Source organism: Danio rerio, chromosome 20 (genome assembly GCF_052040795.2).
Source record: "Danio rerio strain M-AB ecotype USA chromosome 20, GRCz13ab, whole genome shotgun sequence".
Classification (NCBI taxonomy): Eukaryota; Metazoa; Chordata; class Actinopteri; order Cypriniformes; family Danionidae; genus Danio; species Danio rerio.
In genome coordinates, this window is record NC_141040.1 from 33,450,870 (window position 1) to 33,469,201 (window position 18,332).

At 37.3% G+C, this 18,332-nt stretch overlaps 2 protein-coding genes and 1 non-coding gene across 5 annotated transcripts; all 3 read right to left on the bottom strand.

Moving 5' to 3' along the window:
* Nucleotides 1-3,978: 3,978 nt before the first annotated feature.
* On the bottom strand, nt 3,979-10,937 carry rrm2 (ribonucleotide reductase M2 polypeptide). 3 transcript variants are annotated; one of them, NM_001351700.2, is given in 11 exon segments: nt 3,979-4,858; nt 5,015-5,128; nt 6,227-6,331; nt 6,407-6,540; nt 6,653-6,747; nt 6,978-7,111; nt 7,412-7,528; nt 8,075-8,221; nt 9,224-9,292; nt 9,488-9,587; nt 10,528-10,937. In NM_001351700.2, coding segments are annotated over 10 exon segments (1,161 nt in total). In that variant the 5' UTR covers nt 9,581-9,587; nt 10,528-10,937; the 3' UTR covers nt 3,979-4,705.
* On the bottom strand, nt 6,811-6,946 carry LOC137488762 (small nucleolar RNA SNORD94). The gene has a single exon (XR_015519318.1). It is a non-coding gene; the product is annotated as a small nucleolar RNA SNORD94 (small nucleolar RNA).
* Nucleotides 10,938-13,708: 2,771 nt separating the features above from the next.
* On the bottom strand, nt 13,709-17,437 carry klf11a (Kruppel like factor 11a). Its single transcript, NM_001044941.4, is given in 4 exon segments — nt 13,709-14,363; nt 14,447-15,323; nt 16,064-16,309; nt 17,225-17,437. Coding segments are annotated over 4 exon segments (1,440 nt in total). The 5' UTR covers nt 17,255-17,437; the 3' UTR covers nt 13,709-14,076.
* Nucleotides 17,438-18,332: the final 895 nt, after the last annotated feature.

Below are 18,332 nucleotides of genomic sequence, written 5' to 3' on the forward strand. Positions count from 1 at the left end.
ACATTACAGTACAACAACCTTGTAAAAAACTGCCTGGTAAAAAAAAACTTGTTTCCAAATATTGTGTTTATACATTATATTATTTCAAGCTACTAAAATGTCAACAAAAGCCACTTTGTTAAACTGTAGAGTTGCATTTTCAACATCAAAAGTTGACAGAGCAGAGATCAAGGTCCCATAATATGATTCACAACCGTAAATAAACAGAAAACACTTGTGAATCCCAAAATATGAAAACTGTTTATTTACCGATAAATTTTTACAGTGCAGTTTAACTATAGTATCAGTGAATTGTAATCAACAGTCCAAAAATAGAAGGTTAATAGACTACTAGAATAAAATCATGTTTAATATCTGCAATTGAAAACTATTGCCTTAAAGAAGGGGTGTCCAAACTCTGCCCTGGAGGGCCAGTGTCCTGGAGAGTTCACCTCCAACTTGCTTCAACACACTTACCAGGAAGTTTCTAGCATATCTAGTAAGAGCTTGATTAGCTGGTTCAGGTGTGTCTGATTAAGGTTGGAGCTAAACTCTCCTGGACACTGGCCCTCCAGGACCGAGTTTGGACACCTCAGCTAAAAATGAAAATTCTGCCATCTTTACCCGTCCTCCACTTGTTCGAGATTTTTCTGTTGGATATAAAGAAAAATATACTGAAGTATGTTGTGGAAAAAAGCCATTTATTTAATATTTTTTGTTACTATTATGGATGTTAGTGGCTGCTGTTTACGTAAGTACGAAAGTAATTAATAAAATATTAAAATCAATTGAGTATGAGTAAATGATGAGGTGATTTATCTCTTTTAATTAGTCAATACTGTTTTAAGAACAAACTTAACAAATATCTTACATAAACATTTGAACAATGCCTTAAGGTGGTATAACCATAGTGCCAGCCAAATTACTCTGGGCTGCTTAATTATTAGAAAAACGATCCACATCGAGGTCTGGAGAAAAACACGCAGGAAACATAAGAGAATGAATTTGGGTGTTCCTACTGGGCTATTAAAGTACAGTAACAGCTGTAATTCTAGCATGGCAATATTTACTGTGCTATGATCTATTAGGGACGTGCTGCGGTGTGGGAGGCCCGGTGCTCAAACAAAGCAGGCGACCAACACAAGCATTTTGACAGGGTCCCATCTCCTTAAATGGACATGAAGGGGACACAGGATTTGCCTGTTTCAGACAGCTGCGCCCACCAGCAGACCCCCTCTTGGAGCGTGGCAACTGTTGGGCCCAAATGCTTTTTAAACATTCATTACTTTGGGAACAATAGTTTGTTGATCAACCTGTTTGTGACACGAGCCTGCAGGGCCTTATTCCAGAGACTGATGGGGATCATATTCTGAGCTGATGGCGGCTGCAGAGTTTGCATGGCATTTCATCAAGCAGATTCATCATATGAAACATACAATGTAAGGTTGTATTGATTTGAGTATCAGGCTTTCTCTAGAAGAAAAAATATTATCAGACATACTGAGAAAATTTCCTTGCTCAGTTAAACATCATTTGGGAGATATATATTACATATATACTCACCAGCCACTTTATTAGGTACACCTTACTAGTACCAGGTTGGACCCCCTTTTGCCTTAATCCTTCGTGGCACAGATTCAACAAAGTTCTGGAAATATTCCTCAGAAATTTTGGTCCATATTGACTTGATAGCATCATGCAGTTGCTGTAGATTTGTCTGCTGCACATCCATGATGTGAATCTCCCGTTCCACTATCTCAAAAGTGCTCTATTGGATTGAGGATCTGATGACTGTGGAGGCCATTTGAGTGCAGGGAACTCATTGTCATGTTCGAGTAACCAGTCTGACATGATTCGCGCTTTATGACATGGTGCGTTATTCTGCTGGAAGTAGCCATCAGAAGATGGGGTAAACTGTGGTCATATAGGAATGGACATGATCAGCAGCAATACTCAGGTATGCTGTGGTACTGACGCGATGCTCTATTGGTACTAATGGGCCCAAAGTGTGCCAAGAAAATATCCCACACACATTACACCACCACCAGCAGCCTGAACAGTTGATACAAGGCAGGATGGATCCATGCTTTCATGTTGACAACAAATTTTGACCCTACCATCCGAATGTTTCAGCAAAAATCGGGACTCATCAGACCAGGCAATGTTTTCTAATCTTCTATCGTCCAATTGTGGTGAGCCTATGTAAATTGTAGCCTCAGTTTCCTGTTCTTAGCTGACAGGAGTGGCACCTGGTGTGGTCTTCTGCTGCTGTAGCCCATCTGCCTCAAGGTTCACTGTGTTGTGTGTTCAGAGATGCTCTTTTGCATATTTCTGTTGTAACGAGTGGTTATTTGAGTTACTGTTGCCTTTCTATCAGCTCAAACCAGTCTGGCCATTCTCTGACCTCTGGCATCAGCAAGGCATCTGTGCCCACATACTGTAACTGCCGCTCACTGGATTTTTTTTTTTCTGACCATTTTCTGTAAATCCTAGAATTGTATGTGCTGGAAAATCCCCGTAGATCAGCAGTTTCTGAAATGCTCAGACCAGCCTGTCTGGCACAAATAGCCATGCCATGTTTAAAGTCACTTAAATCACCTTTCTATTTATTCTTCCCCATTCTGATGCTCGGTTTAAATTGCAGCAGATTGTCTTGACCATGTCTACATGCCTAAATGCATTGAGTTGCTGCCATGTGATTGGCTTATTAGAAATTTACGTTCATGAGCAGTTGGACAGGTGTACCTAATAAAGTGGCCATGATATTATATATATATATATATATATATATATATATATACACTGTATGTGTGTGGAAGACTAAAAACATACACTGACTGCTAAAGATGTCAGTTAAAAAAAGAGTTGTAGAGATCAGTCTCCCAAATTCCCATACAGTACAAAAAAAAACTAAATTATAGTTTAAATATTATATTTTTAGCATATATCGTTCTCTATTCCATTAAACAATGGACATAAGGCTTATAATACCTGTTGTTGTAGCACTGTGCTGTTTAGTTATATAATGGCTGCTAACAAGATCTACTGTGTGTGGATGTGTCAACTAAAGCAGCTGTTGTCAGAATGGACCGCTGACAGGCACGCTAATGAGAAAAACCTGGAGAAATGATCCTTGCAGTAATCTACATGTCCAAGAGTCAATCGCTGCTCTTATTCTGATATACTCTCGCTTTAACAGTAAGATTCAGACCTTCATGACCATCCATCACTGTTTTCACAGCAGCTCAAATCAATTGACAACTCAATGGCAGTTGTGCCCAAACTCTAAAATAGAAACGTACAGCAATGAAAGATGTAACATGTGTTCGAGTACATGCAATAAGCAGAAGTTTGTGGATTGTAGAGCCGTATTAAAAGGTCAAAAGACTTCTTTCTTAAGTTGATGTGCATGTTGTCCCATGAACAAATAGTATCAAAACGTCCCGAGAGCACTTACAAGAGAGCGACTGCTCAACAGCTCATGCCAGGAGTGCCCTAGATAATGGCTACTATAAATATATTGAGTGCTTTAGAAGTTTCCATGTGAGCATTGATGTTCATTACAGATGAGCATAAAGAAAACCATCATAGTGCATTTAACTGTTAGGCTTCAATTAAAGTGACAGCTCACAGTAAAATGACAATTCTCCTTTTGATCAAACTTGTGTTCAAAAGGAAGCAATCGTTGAACTGAATGTTGGTGGGGGGAAAAAGATAATAATTTAAAAACCATTGACTTAGTTTTTTGTTCCTATGGTTGTCTATAGCAGGCTTTTTCACCATTCACCACAGTATATTTTTGTGTTCAACAAGAAAGCAATTCTTAAGTTTGGAACCACTTGATCACAGGTGTAAACCTTAAGTAAAGGTTCATTTTCTGGTGAACAGTTCTTTTTCTAAGCTTGAATCATTTAATGGCAGTTCCTAATATACACATCACTATTTATTGGCTTCTTATAGCAAAGCTAGTTATGAAATGTAAAATTCTGAAAGCCAGGGTAACGATTTTTCTCTTTATTGATTTTTTTAAAAAAAATAAAAAAAAATTTGATGGACAGTGTGGCAATGTCTCGAACCCTGTTCTGGTTTGGGAAGATGCTGTAAAGTTACCTACACCAAAGTATAACCATCAAATTAGCAGTGGTTTACTTTGTGTTAAATGTGACCAAAAGTCAACCATGTTACACAGGAAAGTTTATTAAATAACTAACTGCATACTCTTACCCAATATTGGAGCATCTATTTTATCCATTCATGTTTCTATATTTGTACCTTAATTTATGAGTCGATCCCATACTTTATATGGAAGTGAGAAATATTATCTATACTGCCAATATAAGTAAATGGCCAGAGTAACTTAAATGAATTACTAACAGATAAATCACTAGGATTAGTCTTAGCCTTATTAGTCTGCTCTGGGGCAAGCTAGCTACTAAATGCAGTATAAATCTCCATAACTCATTTTACCTCATTTACACGAAATAGAGTCTGGGCTAAATTGAGCTACCATATCTTGAAAAACCTAACTTGATACTTCGAGCAATACCTCATCCAAAAAGTTGAAATTCAAATTTTTTTTTTATTATGTAAAACAAAAATAAAAAAGCTTATTTAATACTAATCTCGCTAAAACAAAGTTAAACAAAAACATGTAAACTATACAGCAAAAGTCCCAGAAGTCCATAGTTTTGTGTTAAGTGTCCGTTGAAGCACTCAGATTGAGTCTTTAAAAATCAGCATCCAGAGTAAAAGTGTTATCTGTAGTTCCCGACATGACTCCCATGCGCTGGTACTCGCCCACTCGCTTCTCGAAGAAGTTGGTCTTGCCCTCCAACGAAATGTTCTCCATGAAGTCAAAAGGATTCTCCACTCTATAGACCTAGAAAGGCAATTTGGAAGGTTAGTGACGCTTAGTGCCACCTGTTGAACTGAAAGTACAAAACGGGTTTGACATGTGACAGACCTCAGATCATTAGACATTACAAGGACTACACTGCCACCATGAGCAAACTCAAGACTAATAAAATAAACCTACCTTGTCAAATCCCAGCTCCAATAACAGTCGGTCAGCCACAAACTCAATGTATTGCTTCATCAGGTCACAGTTCATGCCAATGAGCTTCACGGGAAGAGCATCAGTCAGGAACTCCTAGGAAGATAAACAAGTCAGATTTGTGGTTTACAAAAATTATTAAAACTATATGCCCTGTATTGTTTTTACTTTAGGATGCAATTACAAGTAGAAGACACTAAAATGCAAGTACATACCCTGTCAGGTCTTGTCTACCCATTCAATTGAAAATACTTTGACTTGATTATTAAAAAAAAAAAAAGAATTTATTCATTTTTATTTGGTTTAGTCCCTTATTTATAAGGGGTCAAAAAAAAAAAAAAAAAAAAAAAAAAAAAAAAAAAAAAAAAGACTGATACATAGGCCCTCCTTTCCAATAAATAAGTGGTCAAAGCACACATAAAACTGTATAAAGTGGGAATATCTATCATATGATCGACCACACTACATCTCAATACTATACAGCACTCTGGAATAGTTGATTCTGAAAAGCCAAAGACATTGCAACGCATGTTAGTTCTAATTAATAGGTTCATGCGTGTTCGGTCAGAGTTGGAGCTGAACTTTGTAGGAAGCTAGACCTCCAGGTACAGCGTTGAGCACCAGTGATCTTGACCATTAGTCAATTTTCAGTTCTTTCTTGCCCCTTTTTTAGACTGTTTGCCACCATCTTGTGGCTGAGTAAGTTACTGTAGGCTGCAATTGTAGTTAAGTTGTCAAGCAAGAAAGTACATTATGGCAGGTGTTTAGCGGAATAAAAGTTCTGTCTTCTAAACCACAAGCTTTATCATTCAAGCGAAATCTGGCTTTACTTTACTCTAGCACTCAAATGCAAGAGAAGAAAAAAAAAAAAAAGTAAGTTTATTAATCCATTGTTAACATGCAGCTCTTCAACTAAAGAAAATTCAAATCTGGAACTGCAGGTTGTGTTCAGTCATGTTTGTTTGTTACATTCAATAAAGTTAAATTACTACATCTAATAGTTCAGTTCTGTGACAAGCAGCCAGATTACATACATCAGGGCAGTTTATTCTGTAAAAACAACTGCCCTGTAGTCATGCTGATGAAACCTATCTAGCTTTATTCAGCAAGAACTTTAATGAACATTGCCCTTTGTGTAAACCTGAAAATGAACACTGGCCTGACTGAAAGCACTTGTTATGAAGGCTCACAAACCTGCTCAATTTCAACTGCATTCATGATGATTTTCTTCACGGTTTCTTCTGATGGTTTGTTGATCAAGTGTTTAAACATGAGGCAGGCGAAGTCGCAATGAAGACCCTGCAAGAATAAGAAACATTAGTACCACATTCTACAATAGGTGCATACTAGGGTTAAGGTAGACAAAAGGGTTACCTCATCTCTGCTGATCAGCTCATTGGAGAAGGTGAGTCCAGGCATGAGTCCCCTCTTCTTTAGCCAGAAAATAGAAGCAAAAGACCCAGAGAAGAAGATTCCCTCCACTGCAGCAAAGGCCACCACTCTCTCACCTGTAACCAGTGCAAGACTTAAATTAGCGGTCACTTAATAAACTTCCTTTAATACTTTATTATAATTTTTTCTTTTTTTCCCCCTTTTTAATAAAGTATGTTTATAACATACCATATCGTGCATTTTTATCACCAATCCAGTTGAGTGCCCAGTCAGCCTTCTTCTTTACACATGGCATTGTCTCAATGGCATTGAACAGAAATTCCCTACAGAAAACAATTTCATTAGTCAGATAAATGACTAGGTACCATTTACAAGAGCATTTTTAGGGAGCTCAGTCAAGGCGATAATTTCGTGCTGACACCCTACAACCAGCTGACCACATGTCCACTGATTTTGAGCAGTCAACACTCAGCTCCCATTATCAGCTGAGGTACGTACCCCTGCGCCACTCATCATTGCTCCCAATAACCTCAAAACGGGTCCAAACACTTACCTCTCTTTAGAATCTTTAATGTAGGTGTCAATCAACAGGCTGTACATTTCTGAGTGGATGTTTTCCATTGCTATCTGGAAGCCATAGAAGCAGCGGGCTTCAGTCACCTGGACCTCCTGAGTGAAACGCTCCACCTAGAGTCAGAAGATAAGTGGTAAGGACCAATTAACAAAATAAATAAATTTAAAAAAAAGGGGGGGGGAGGGAAAAAATTAAATCCTGTAAAATCATAGGTATAAGTCAATTTCTGGAGGGGGCCACAGCGCTGCAGTTGTTTCAACCCTAACCAAACATCTGATGCAGCCAATTAAGGGTTCAAGATTCTTTTGAACAGATTATTTAGATCAGCTGTGTTTGATGAGGGCTAAAGAAAAACTGTGGCCCTTCAGAAATTGACTGACAGCCAGGCTGTAAATGTTTGCCTATGAGCTTACCAAGTTCTCATTGACAATGCCATCACTTGCAGCAAAGAAAGCCAGAACATGGGAGATGAAATATCTCTCCTCGTCTTTCAGGGAATCCCAGTGTTGCAGATCTTTGGACAGATCAACCTTAGAAAAAATAAAAACCCAAGTGTTCAAAACATTGCAACTATAAAAAGCATGCTAGCAAATGAAGGCTGAATGTTACATTAAACTACTAGCCAAGGGCAATATGCAAATTTTAAATGACATTTAAGTTATATTCAGGGCCATTAGAACACACTGAAAAGGACAAGTTACTTAATAGCTTGAGAACAAGGAGGATTAATTATATCAAGTACATTTAAAGAGCACTAGTTGTGAAAAAAAATAACTTGTAAATTTGACTAATAAATGCATGTTAAATTCGTAAACTTCTCTTTGGTCATGTTTTGATAAATGGCTTGCACTTTTGCAGGAATATTAAATTGCTGATTTGGTACATGTTTATTAAAAACTTTGCTAAATTTATTAATTAGATACTCTAATTTAAATCAATTCTAATAAATTTCTCATTCATATTTATGCTAATTTTCAGGATCTTTGACAAAACCAGATTGACCAGTGCACCTAGTAAGGACAGCATATTAAATGGAGGCATTTCTAGGTGTTAAGGTGTTATGTTTTAAAGTTCACCTCCTCAGCTGTCCAGAAAGAGGCCTCTGCCTTCTTGTACATCTGCCAGATGTCATGATACTGAATTGGGAAAATGACAAAGCGATGGGGGTTCTCCTTCAGAAGAGGCTCCTCCTCCACTGCTCCTTTCTTTGCTTTCGACTGCCCCTGCAATTAAAACATGTTTGATGTAACAAACTAACATGAGTTAGGGCTTATGGTGCATGTAACTAGGATAAAAACAATCTTTAGCAATAAGCTCATTTCTGTTTGGGCTATTAACCATTTTCTTCAAGACTTGCAATTCTTGACCATTTTGTAAAAAATAATAATAGCAAGTTATTCAATGGTATATAAAAAAATATACTAAAAACTAAGCTACTAACTAAGCTAGCATTTGACAATGTTCGTTAAAGTCTGGTTAGCTTTGGTTCTCATTTCCCAAAAAAAAAAAAAAAAAAAAAAAAAGTCTTAGATAATGGAAAGTTGTTGCTTGTATGAACGAGAAGACTCAGCTGTATTAAAATATCAAACATTTTATATACACCATTTGGGTTTCCACTTCTTGTAACTTGGAATATTAGCACGATTTCCTTCGTTTACCAGAAAACAAATAAATAATAATAGTAATAAGACCATCTTGTTTGCTTTTGGTGCATTGATCATTCCCAGTAATACTACTTCCGGTCTATATTTTTTCGGCAAAACAAGAGCTTTTCTGATTGACCAGATCAAGTTGTGCAAATATAAGAAAACCATCTAAATATTGATCGAATTGTACAGAAAGGGAGTATTCGCACTTTAAAGTGCATGTTTAGCATACACTCTGCGTCGTTTATGCAACATTACATCAGCTCAAGCTAATCGCCCGCCAAACTCATGCATTGTTTTATTAACTAGCATAAAACACAAAAATCATACTAGTTTTAAGTAATCGTTTTTAATTCCGTTCAGCTGGACTAGTTTAATGAGCCATTGTTCTTCCAAAAAGACCCGGATAGTTTGATGTGACCTGCCCAACTTAGCGCGCTCAGAATCCGCCAAATTTTATCTACAACTTAAAGACATCGCTCCAGAAGTCGATAAACATTTAATACCACATCAGATAAACATGCATAATATTAGCTCATTCTGAAGACACGTGCAGAGACGAAGTAAAAGTGGACTGACCTCTGATTCATCAAAGATTTTGCGCGCCGTTTTGGACGCCAGGATTCTGGTGGAGCTCAAACTGGGTGGCTGAGGACAAAACAAATCACATTTTACAACACAACTACCTAGTAGCTGTATTTAAAGTAATATTCGTATTTTATGTTATATGCGCGTATAGAGCTACTCTTGAGAGCCTAAAAATGTAACTTACGGGTCGCATGACTACGCAGTAGTTACAATAATTGCGGTTCGTTAAAAGTAAAGTCAAAGAAACAAACTTACCGTGTTTTCTTTGTCCACAAAGGACATGTTATTCATTTTAGTAGAGATTGTGTTTTCATTCTTGGTTTTCAGGGGAGAGCGAGTGGACGACATTGTAAAGCTTGGAGTGTTTGGTAAAACAAAACGAGGATAAGTTAAAGGTTAAAAATAAAGACAACTTCTAAAACAAAGTTAACTAGAAATAAATAAAAGCAAAACTAAGAGCTAGCAGGTCTACGGTCCAGCTGAAGCGAAGATAACACTAAGTATGAATGCCGGATACGCTTTTTATATTCGATTCTTGGCGCTTATTCTCAGCCAATGGGGAAAGAGCAAACTCCCCGGCTTTGTTTGGTCCTTTTAACTCGTTCATCAGATGAACCAATCAGATTTCTCCACCGCGTCACGTAAGAGCTGCACCTCGCGGGAAATTCAAACATGTTGGGGGTTGCAAAGTATTACAAAACCATACAAACAGGTTTAAAAGGGCGCGAATATGAAATAAAACTATACATTTGTGAAATCTTAATGTTTTTATTTTTATGTTCGATATACTTTAATAAATGTGTATAATTTAACTCCACACTCAAGTAAACGGTTTATATACCGTAGATGTCCTTTACACTGATGTGCTTGCATCTGTTATTATTTCAAAGCAAAATGACTGAATTAGAAGTAAATAAAGCATGTAAGTTAACGTTAACTATCAGTGAATTTATTCAAGTCACAAAGACTGCAGCTGTCGATCACATACAAATGACACAATAAACGAAGCACAATAAACGTTTTTAAGATAATTATATCTTGTATAATAAAAACAATCGACTGTTGTTTGGGGAAATACATTTCTCCGTACCTCTTTTATAACGTGGCAGACATAAACCCATTTGCAACAACAAAACCCGCCTGACAGGAAGATGCGGTTTCGCGCCAGATTTGAGTAAACGTTTTCGAAATACACAACATCAAGTCATACTCTAACCTAAAATACTTTAGAAAGCTTCAATATTCACGTTCAATAATGAACATGAAACTGCACGTGTGATCTTTTGTGATTATACCTTCATCAAATCCTCCGTATGACAGAGGTAAATGTCTTGTTGTCGTTTCTCCTGTCCTTCAGCACGAAGATTAACGTATATTGGACATCAATAATATCACTAATACCACATCATTAATATAACATTTACTGTCATCAAAGAGGTGTCAGTATTTTATTGCCGATCAAACTTTACACCACAATAATCTCTCAGCTGTTTAGCCAGTTCTTCACCACAACTAAACCGTTAACACGAACTCCAACGGACTTTGTTGATTATTTTTAAACTCGACATATAAAAAAAACAACTCAAATTAAGCGGAAAACGTATTTTACAACTAGTCAACGAGTATAGATCCTTTGTTTTTCATAACAAAAACATTCCCAGGACGCGGGATAAGCACCAATAAAAACGCCCAAGAGGTCACAGTCGGGCGGGGGAGAATCGCTGCATGTTTTAGTATACTGCAGTCTAGTGGCAGGAGGACAACTATCACCACAGACAAAACATTTCACAAATCTAAAATATCAAAATGATCAACATTATTAATTTATCTAACTGTTAAAATACATTAATTAGATACTTTGTTTAATATATGAATAATTTATACTGTTCATATATATATATATATATATATATATATATATATATATATATATATATATATATATATATATATATATATATATATATATATATATACAACATATTAAAATCTTAAATGCCTTATGTCAAGAGCTGAATTAAATTTCATTGTGCCTGCATAATGACAATAAAGATTTTCAATCCTTATATTTATGCTATTTTGTCCTAATATTATTGTTATCCGGATCATTATTGGCCTGAAAAAGCCTTTTACATATAAAGAAAGAGACCAAAATAATAATACATTAGTACTATTCTTCCAAAAATAAGTTTGAATGCTGTTTCTTTATTGAGAAAGATAATTAAATATATGACCTGTTTAAAATACTATAATAAAAACTGACTGAATGATTATTGGCATATCCAATATCCTTTATGGTAGTTTTTGGAGAAAGTATATTAAAACACTATTTTTATTTTTTATTTATTTATTTATTTTGTTAATTTTACCCTTTACAAAAGACTTGAATTACTAGCCAATGGTTGTATAATAGATGGCTTTATTATTGTGTATGATAATGTGAGATCCGTATACCACTGTTCTGTCATTACAAATATTTAAATAAATACTATAATGAAATATATCAAATTAGGTAGCCTACTTGCCTGTATTGCACTTCATTGTTCTGTGCTTTGCTTTATATTGAAAATAGGAAGGGATAAAATCATTGTTTAGATTTTGTTGCAAAATATATACCAAAAACATTATCTTCATAGCCTGTTGACCTTTTGATTTATTTTTATAACAAAATATAGGACATTTATTTATCTTAAGCGCAGATTCCACATGCGCTGTTGAGGAAACAAAACAAAGCCTCGAATAAGGATTATGTCATACAGTAAACTACATGTAATGCGTTATGTGAACAGCAGAGGCCGCGCTTTACCTGTAGTAAAATGCTATTCGAGCGCGATTTAACCCTGCCTGCTCTAATACTGTTTAAAATAATGGGTCACACACACAGCATTCTAGCTTAACAAATTTTTTTTTAATTCATAGAAACATAATCCTGCTGCACTACTACACTTGATTTTGGTTTTACTGTAAATGAAAAGCAAGAAAGCATGTATATATAAGGCTGACATTTTAGAAATTATGGGATGTGTTGAAAAAAACGCATTAAGTGTGTTAACTAGCGACATTAGGAGTTAAGAAATGCAATCCAAACATTTTTTTCTTGGTAAAACAGTTACAAAAGGGTTATGCTAAACGTTGTTAAAATGCATTTATTACCACATTTGACCAAAAACGGTGTGAATATATAAGAAAATGATTCTCCATAAAAAAAAATAAATAAATAAATAAAATAAAAATAAAAAACAGTCGACATCAACAAGGTTAATGTGCGGACGCATTTTTATTCGATTTAATATAATAATTATTTAATTTAATATTGAAATAATAAATAGATTTGGTCTAATTTGATATTAAGTTTTAAATAGATGTATAAAATCAAAAGTACTACTGAGCACGCCAAATGCATTTTTTTTCATGAAGCTTTCACTGAGTTCATAGAGTTCATACGAACAAAGATACTCTTGAGTCATCGCCAAGTTCTTGCGTTACTTCTCACTCTTACTGATTTAATCACTATGAAAACAGAAATCTTGTCGTTTACAAATAATTTCATCACAAAAAAAGTTTTTTGGTTTATTTTTCGCTTCAATTTTCGTTTGGAAATGTCGGTCAGTAAGGCAAAAGGGCGGAGACCAGTTTGTCAGTCAAGCTGCTGTTGCCATATTTACAACTCGTCATCTTTTGTGATTGGTCGCGCCCCCTAACCTCTCCACAATGGAGCGATGTGATTGGACGAGGTTTGTTACTGGGTGCTGTGGGGTGACAACGTTGAGAATTGGTGTTGTGTAACTGTGTCGTCACTTCGGTTCATGCAGGCTATGTAACGACTGTTTTGTTTTGTCAGTTTTCCCTTTAAAAGTGTTATTTTTAAAACCAAAACAGATCTTTAGAACTTTCTTAATTCTGCTGGAATATTTTATTTATTTAAAAAGGTTTCTTAACAAGATATACTCTTACTGACTAATTAATTGATACATTAATAAGAAATTAATTTATAAGAAATTAGTTTCTTTTGTAAAGAAATATGAGATCTTTCATGTATCCTGGTTCCTGACCAATCTTCCCCTTTATCCTATGTGAATATTATGTAAAAGGGTTATATTTGTTTATTGTATCCTTAATACTCCTTTCATTAAAAAAGAGCTGAAACTGCAAATTAAAAATGATTGCATTATTACTTTATTCATGGTTTACACGTTGTGTTACAACTGTCTGCATGGGTTTGCCATGTTTTGTTGCCATTATATAAATTTTTTATTGTTTTTTGTGACCTATATGGTGAACAACATGCAGTGTTTTCTGTGCTTTTAAGACATTTAAAAAGGTCTTAAATAAAATACTTAAATTTAATTAGATATCTATTGGCCAATGTTTTTGTTCAATAGAAAGGTAACAAAACAAACTGTACATTCTTACTACAAATGTTTATTAAATAATATGGAATATTGCAGGTAGTATCGCATACAGGAATACTGTCCATTTAACAGAAATAACATCAATAACATTTATTCATATATCAACAATAAATGCAAATTTGAATACACAGTACATTCATATAGATAGTGATATATATGTACAAATTTACAACAGTAAGGAGTAAGTACGAGATGAACTGATGCAAAGACTTTGGCAAAGGGAGTAAATACATATCGGGAGACATAACTTATATAAAAAGTAAACAAGAATTCCTTATAAACAACCATGATTAAAATAAAAATCCAGTGCAATGTCAAATTGTTTTATGTACATGGATGTGTAGCAGCCTTGGTTTTCTTGAATTTCCACTGTTAAATGGTCAGTGGGATATTGTCCTGAGGTGACTGAGGTGAAGTGGTCTGAGTTTTAACCTAGTTTGAGGCAGGAAGAAGCACACTGAGGGGTATGGAAGATGGTGCTTGGGAAGTGGCCATTTTGTTTACATCACGAACTTCATTAGGCCACGCTGTTGACCTCTTGGTTGTCATATGACGCCGTGCATGCTTGGTCAGGTGGTCGCTTCGCATGAAACGGCGCTCACAGACAGGACAGACAAACTTCTTTTCGCCTGTGTGTGTTCGACGATGCCTGGAAAGTTCATCTGAACGAGCAAATTTTTTGTCGCACCCTTCCCAATGGCAACTGAAAGGCTTCTCACCTGAGACACAAAGGGAAGACGATCAACAATCATGATTATGGCTGAAACCAGAACAAAAACAATGCCTCTAAATGGATACCAACCTGTATGTGTTCTTAAATGAGCCTTTAAATGGGAACTTTTGAAATAAGTCTTCTTGCATCCTTGAAAGTTGCAGACGTAGTTCCGCCTGCGCGAAAAGTCAGACTGTGTCACTCCACTGCTCTGACCTGAGGGCACATAGACTGGAGCAGGCGCCAAGGGTAGAAGCTTTGTGTTCCCAAGTGTAACGACGCTCTGCTGACAGGTTGAGGATTGGGATACCTGAGACTGCGGGACTACAAACATCACAGTGCCCTGAGCCACAGGTGAGCCCACCAGAAGAGGTTGAGAATGTGGAAGAATGGGCTTTGACCCTGAAGTTTGCATCTGAACTGGAGTCTGAACGAACGCAGAGATGATTCCTGTCTGCCCGTTAACAGGAAACACCTGACAGAGCACAGGTGGGCTGGACATAGGCGACTGAGGAATGGTGGACTGAGAAGTGGGGATAGCAATGCCTGTAGAGTCAGGGGAAGGGGCAGTTCTCTCTGGTTCTGCAGAGTCACATGGGCTACTGCAGATTTGCACTTCTCCTTTGAGGCTGGTATTGGATTCCGTGTGCTCTGGAGGAATTTCTGAGGAGCATGGCTTCTCCTGCCCTGTGGTTGTTGATGGAATGTTGTGGTCCATGGATCTGTCGGCGGTGTGCCGAATAACGCTGGTGGCTCTGCGCAGAGAAGGCTGTTCTGCTGTCTGCGGCGGAGCTGGGTTGAGCAGGACTGTGGTACTGGGATGCAAGCTGACATGACATGCAGCTCTGTTGGTCAAGGCTGAACATAGTCTGGGATGTGGTTTTAGACCTGAGCAGGCCACTGAGGTACTGAGAACCGCTGTGCCTGAAGTTTCCGCAAAGCTCGGGCTGTGAGGAGGGGTCATACACTGGGGAGAGAAAAACTGGCTTTGAACATTGAGAATTTCTGTTAAGGTTGAAAAAAGCATTACATGACTTTTGCCTAGATGTTTGCCCATTTTTAGTCTCTTAGAGATGAAACCAGATGCTAAAAGTAATAGTCAGCCTGCAGATTTTGGGAGGGCATGGTTGACTGATCCCACAGTATAATGTGTTAATATGTATGATGGGCAATACTTTAGCTTCAGCTGGCTCCAGCACAGTAGTTTGAAAAGTTTCTAGTGAGTCCAAAGACCTCGTTATTAGTGTGTGTAATAAGGGTAGAAGCTAAACTCTGTAGGACAGTGGCTCTCCTGGAACAGGTTTAAACATCCCTGTTCTGTCCAACCAGGGGAACAATGTATGCTGATTTTGGAACTAATTTTGCTTTCATTAGTCATGTATCGGCATTAGGCTTTTGTCTGGTTTGATTCATTGTACAAATCACCAAACTCAGTCATTAAATGTATTATGTCCAGTTTTCTCTGCAAACATTTACAATGCCTGGTGATTTGCTGTTTTGTTTTTAATATTTGCATACATTATTCCTAAATGCAGTGACTACACTTTCTTTCACAAAATGATGCAGGCCATATTTTACCCACTTTGACTTCTCCATCATCTCTAAAACCTTTTACAGGTTTTGTATTTTAAATGTATTTATGATGCTCACTGAAACTACTCTTCCAAGACCAAACTGTTTTCCACTTTTTTAATTAGAGTCACTCACCAGTGATGAGAGGGAGACCAGGTCTTTAGGAGACTCGATGAGTTCAGGCTGCAAGGCGAGAGAATCACAGGAGTCCGAGGTGGGCGTAAGTGGGCGAGGCTTGTGGGTCCTCTGGACCCAGAAGCTCATGCACACCAAAGCCTCCGCAGCTTCCAGGTCATTGTACTCTGGAGTGGAGGAGCAAGACTTCTCACTGTCATGCCTGTTTCTCTCCATCATCACCTCACAGATGTCCACAAGACTGGACTATGAATAAGAAAAAAAGCACATTTGTCATTTTATTGTCACAGTGTGCCAGTTGATGAACGGCAATATTGAATCTGAATTGATGACTGACCACAATGGCTCCTATAGAAATATATGTATATTGAACATAATTTCATGGCATACAATAAAATGTCAAAATGACAATGTCATGAATCTACTGTAAATAGCTGCTGCCATTCATAAGCAAAGAAAGGGGGCCCAGAGCCGAGAGACTACACCCACCAAGCACTTCACACAGCGTTAACCATGAGCTGCTGGGAACCTCCCATCACCAAATATAGATTTAAGAGTGACGTGCACCCAACCATAACGCCATGTGAGTATGCCATGCAAAAAGTAAGGGTGGTTAAACATATCAAATGATATCAGATGTTGCATTAAGGTTCCTCTTTTTGTTAAATAGATCTTATAATATAACAAGCATAACAGAAAAAATACAGAACGTAAAAAACATTTATAACAGCAATACAGTGTATTCTACAATGACAGCCAACTGAATGTATAAATCAAGAAGAATAAAAATATTCAAATTCAACTACGTTCAGGGGGCAAATAAGGTCGCTTATGAAAAAAGAAGACAACAGTTTGAACGTAAAGTAGCACTGCAGCTCAATGCAGGAGGGAAATGCACAACAAAGATTGCGGCAAATAGCTCGTCATGACTTATTATTTAATTTAAAGACCAAACATGAGGCTAATTGCGAATGTCAAGAGGATCAAGTATGCAATTTATTATGTTAAACACTGAAAAACGCAAAACATTCTCAACTCAACTGTTCTCAGTGACAAGAATTAATTGTATACCGCGCGCAACTTGCAGCCAAAGCGGATGTCATTAGTGGGTCAATGCGCAAATACTAAAAAAGTAGCAGTTTGTCAATAAAATCAACTTACCCGGCCGGAGTCAGAAGCAAAATTCAGCATATGCGTGCGTCTCGGGAAGACAACTGTGATGCGAAGCACGGGCACATAAGTCTAATCACTTTTTACAGCAAGGTCCAACCTCAGCTGAGTGAATCAGAAGCGCAAAAAAACAACAGAAAGAAAAAAAAACAGAAACAAAATTCAGAGCACTCTGGCGGGTGGTAACATGTTACCAATCAAAAACAAAGGTGTAGCGGGAACGGACCAATGAGAAAGCAGGCAGCGCGTGATCAGTACGTGATCGCTCTCCGATTGGCTGAAACGGGGTGCGTGGCTGTTGGGGGGCGTTACAGAGGAGTCAGCGGTGTCAGAGTAAACCCGATGAACCCGGTGCTCGAGAACTGGGGGAAAGGTCGGAGCGGCGAACGAGCGGAATCGTGAGATCCTCGCACGCGTCTGGATAGCTGTGCCAGCGGAGTGTGGCATGCGCAGACGGGCGCGCGCAGGGTGGATGTGCACGAGCCAACGCCTGCATTCAAAACAAAAAATAGAATAAAGAAGCGAGAACCGTACACTTCATATAGATACAGTTCATTTCCTATTTTATAGGTAGTCTGTGCTGCTTTTTTAATGCTGTTGTCGTGAATGTTTAGAATTCTCTAGGTTTGCTGCCCAAACATCCTACAGTGCTGCTGTATGAAAGAATTAGCTTACAGTTTAAGACACTGCAGGTGAAAAGGCTACAAATTAGGCATTGCATTGTGCAAATTGAATATGCAATATGTTTCTGGCACAAAAATGTGAACAAAGCATGTGCTGTCTTATTTTTTTTTCTGTGGTTTTGGAGGGTCTTTATTTATTATTTTATATGTGGTAAAGTGAAAAGAAAAAAATAAGGCAAAATCTTTTATGCATATACGCCCTGTATAAACAGTCAGAATGAAAAGCTTGCTGCTCAAGTGATGCTGAAATGGGGATTTGTGGCTCGGTGCAGGAGAAACAATGTTAAATATAAATTGCAGTTAAACACAAATTGATGAAGTGCAAAAATGATAATTCTTCAAAGTGTATTTTGATTTCTTTTCCCTTTACATTAGACCTAAATCTCAAAATTAGCAAGTGCAACTTTGTTTTGTCT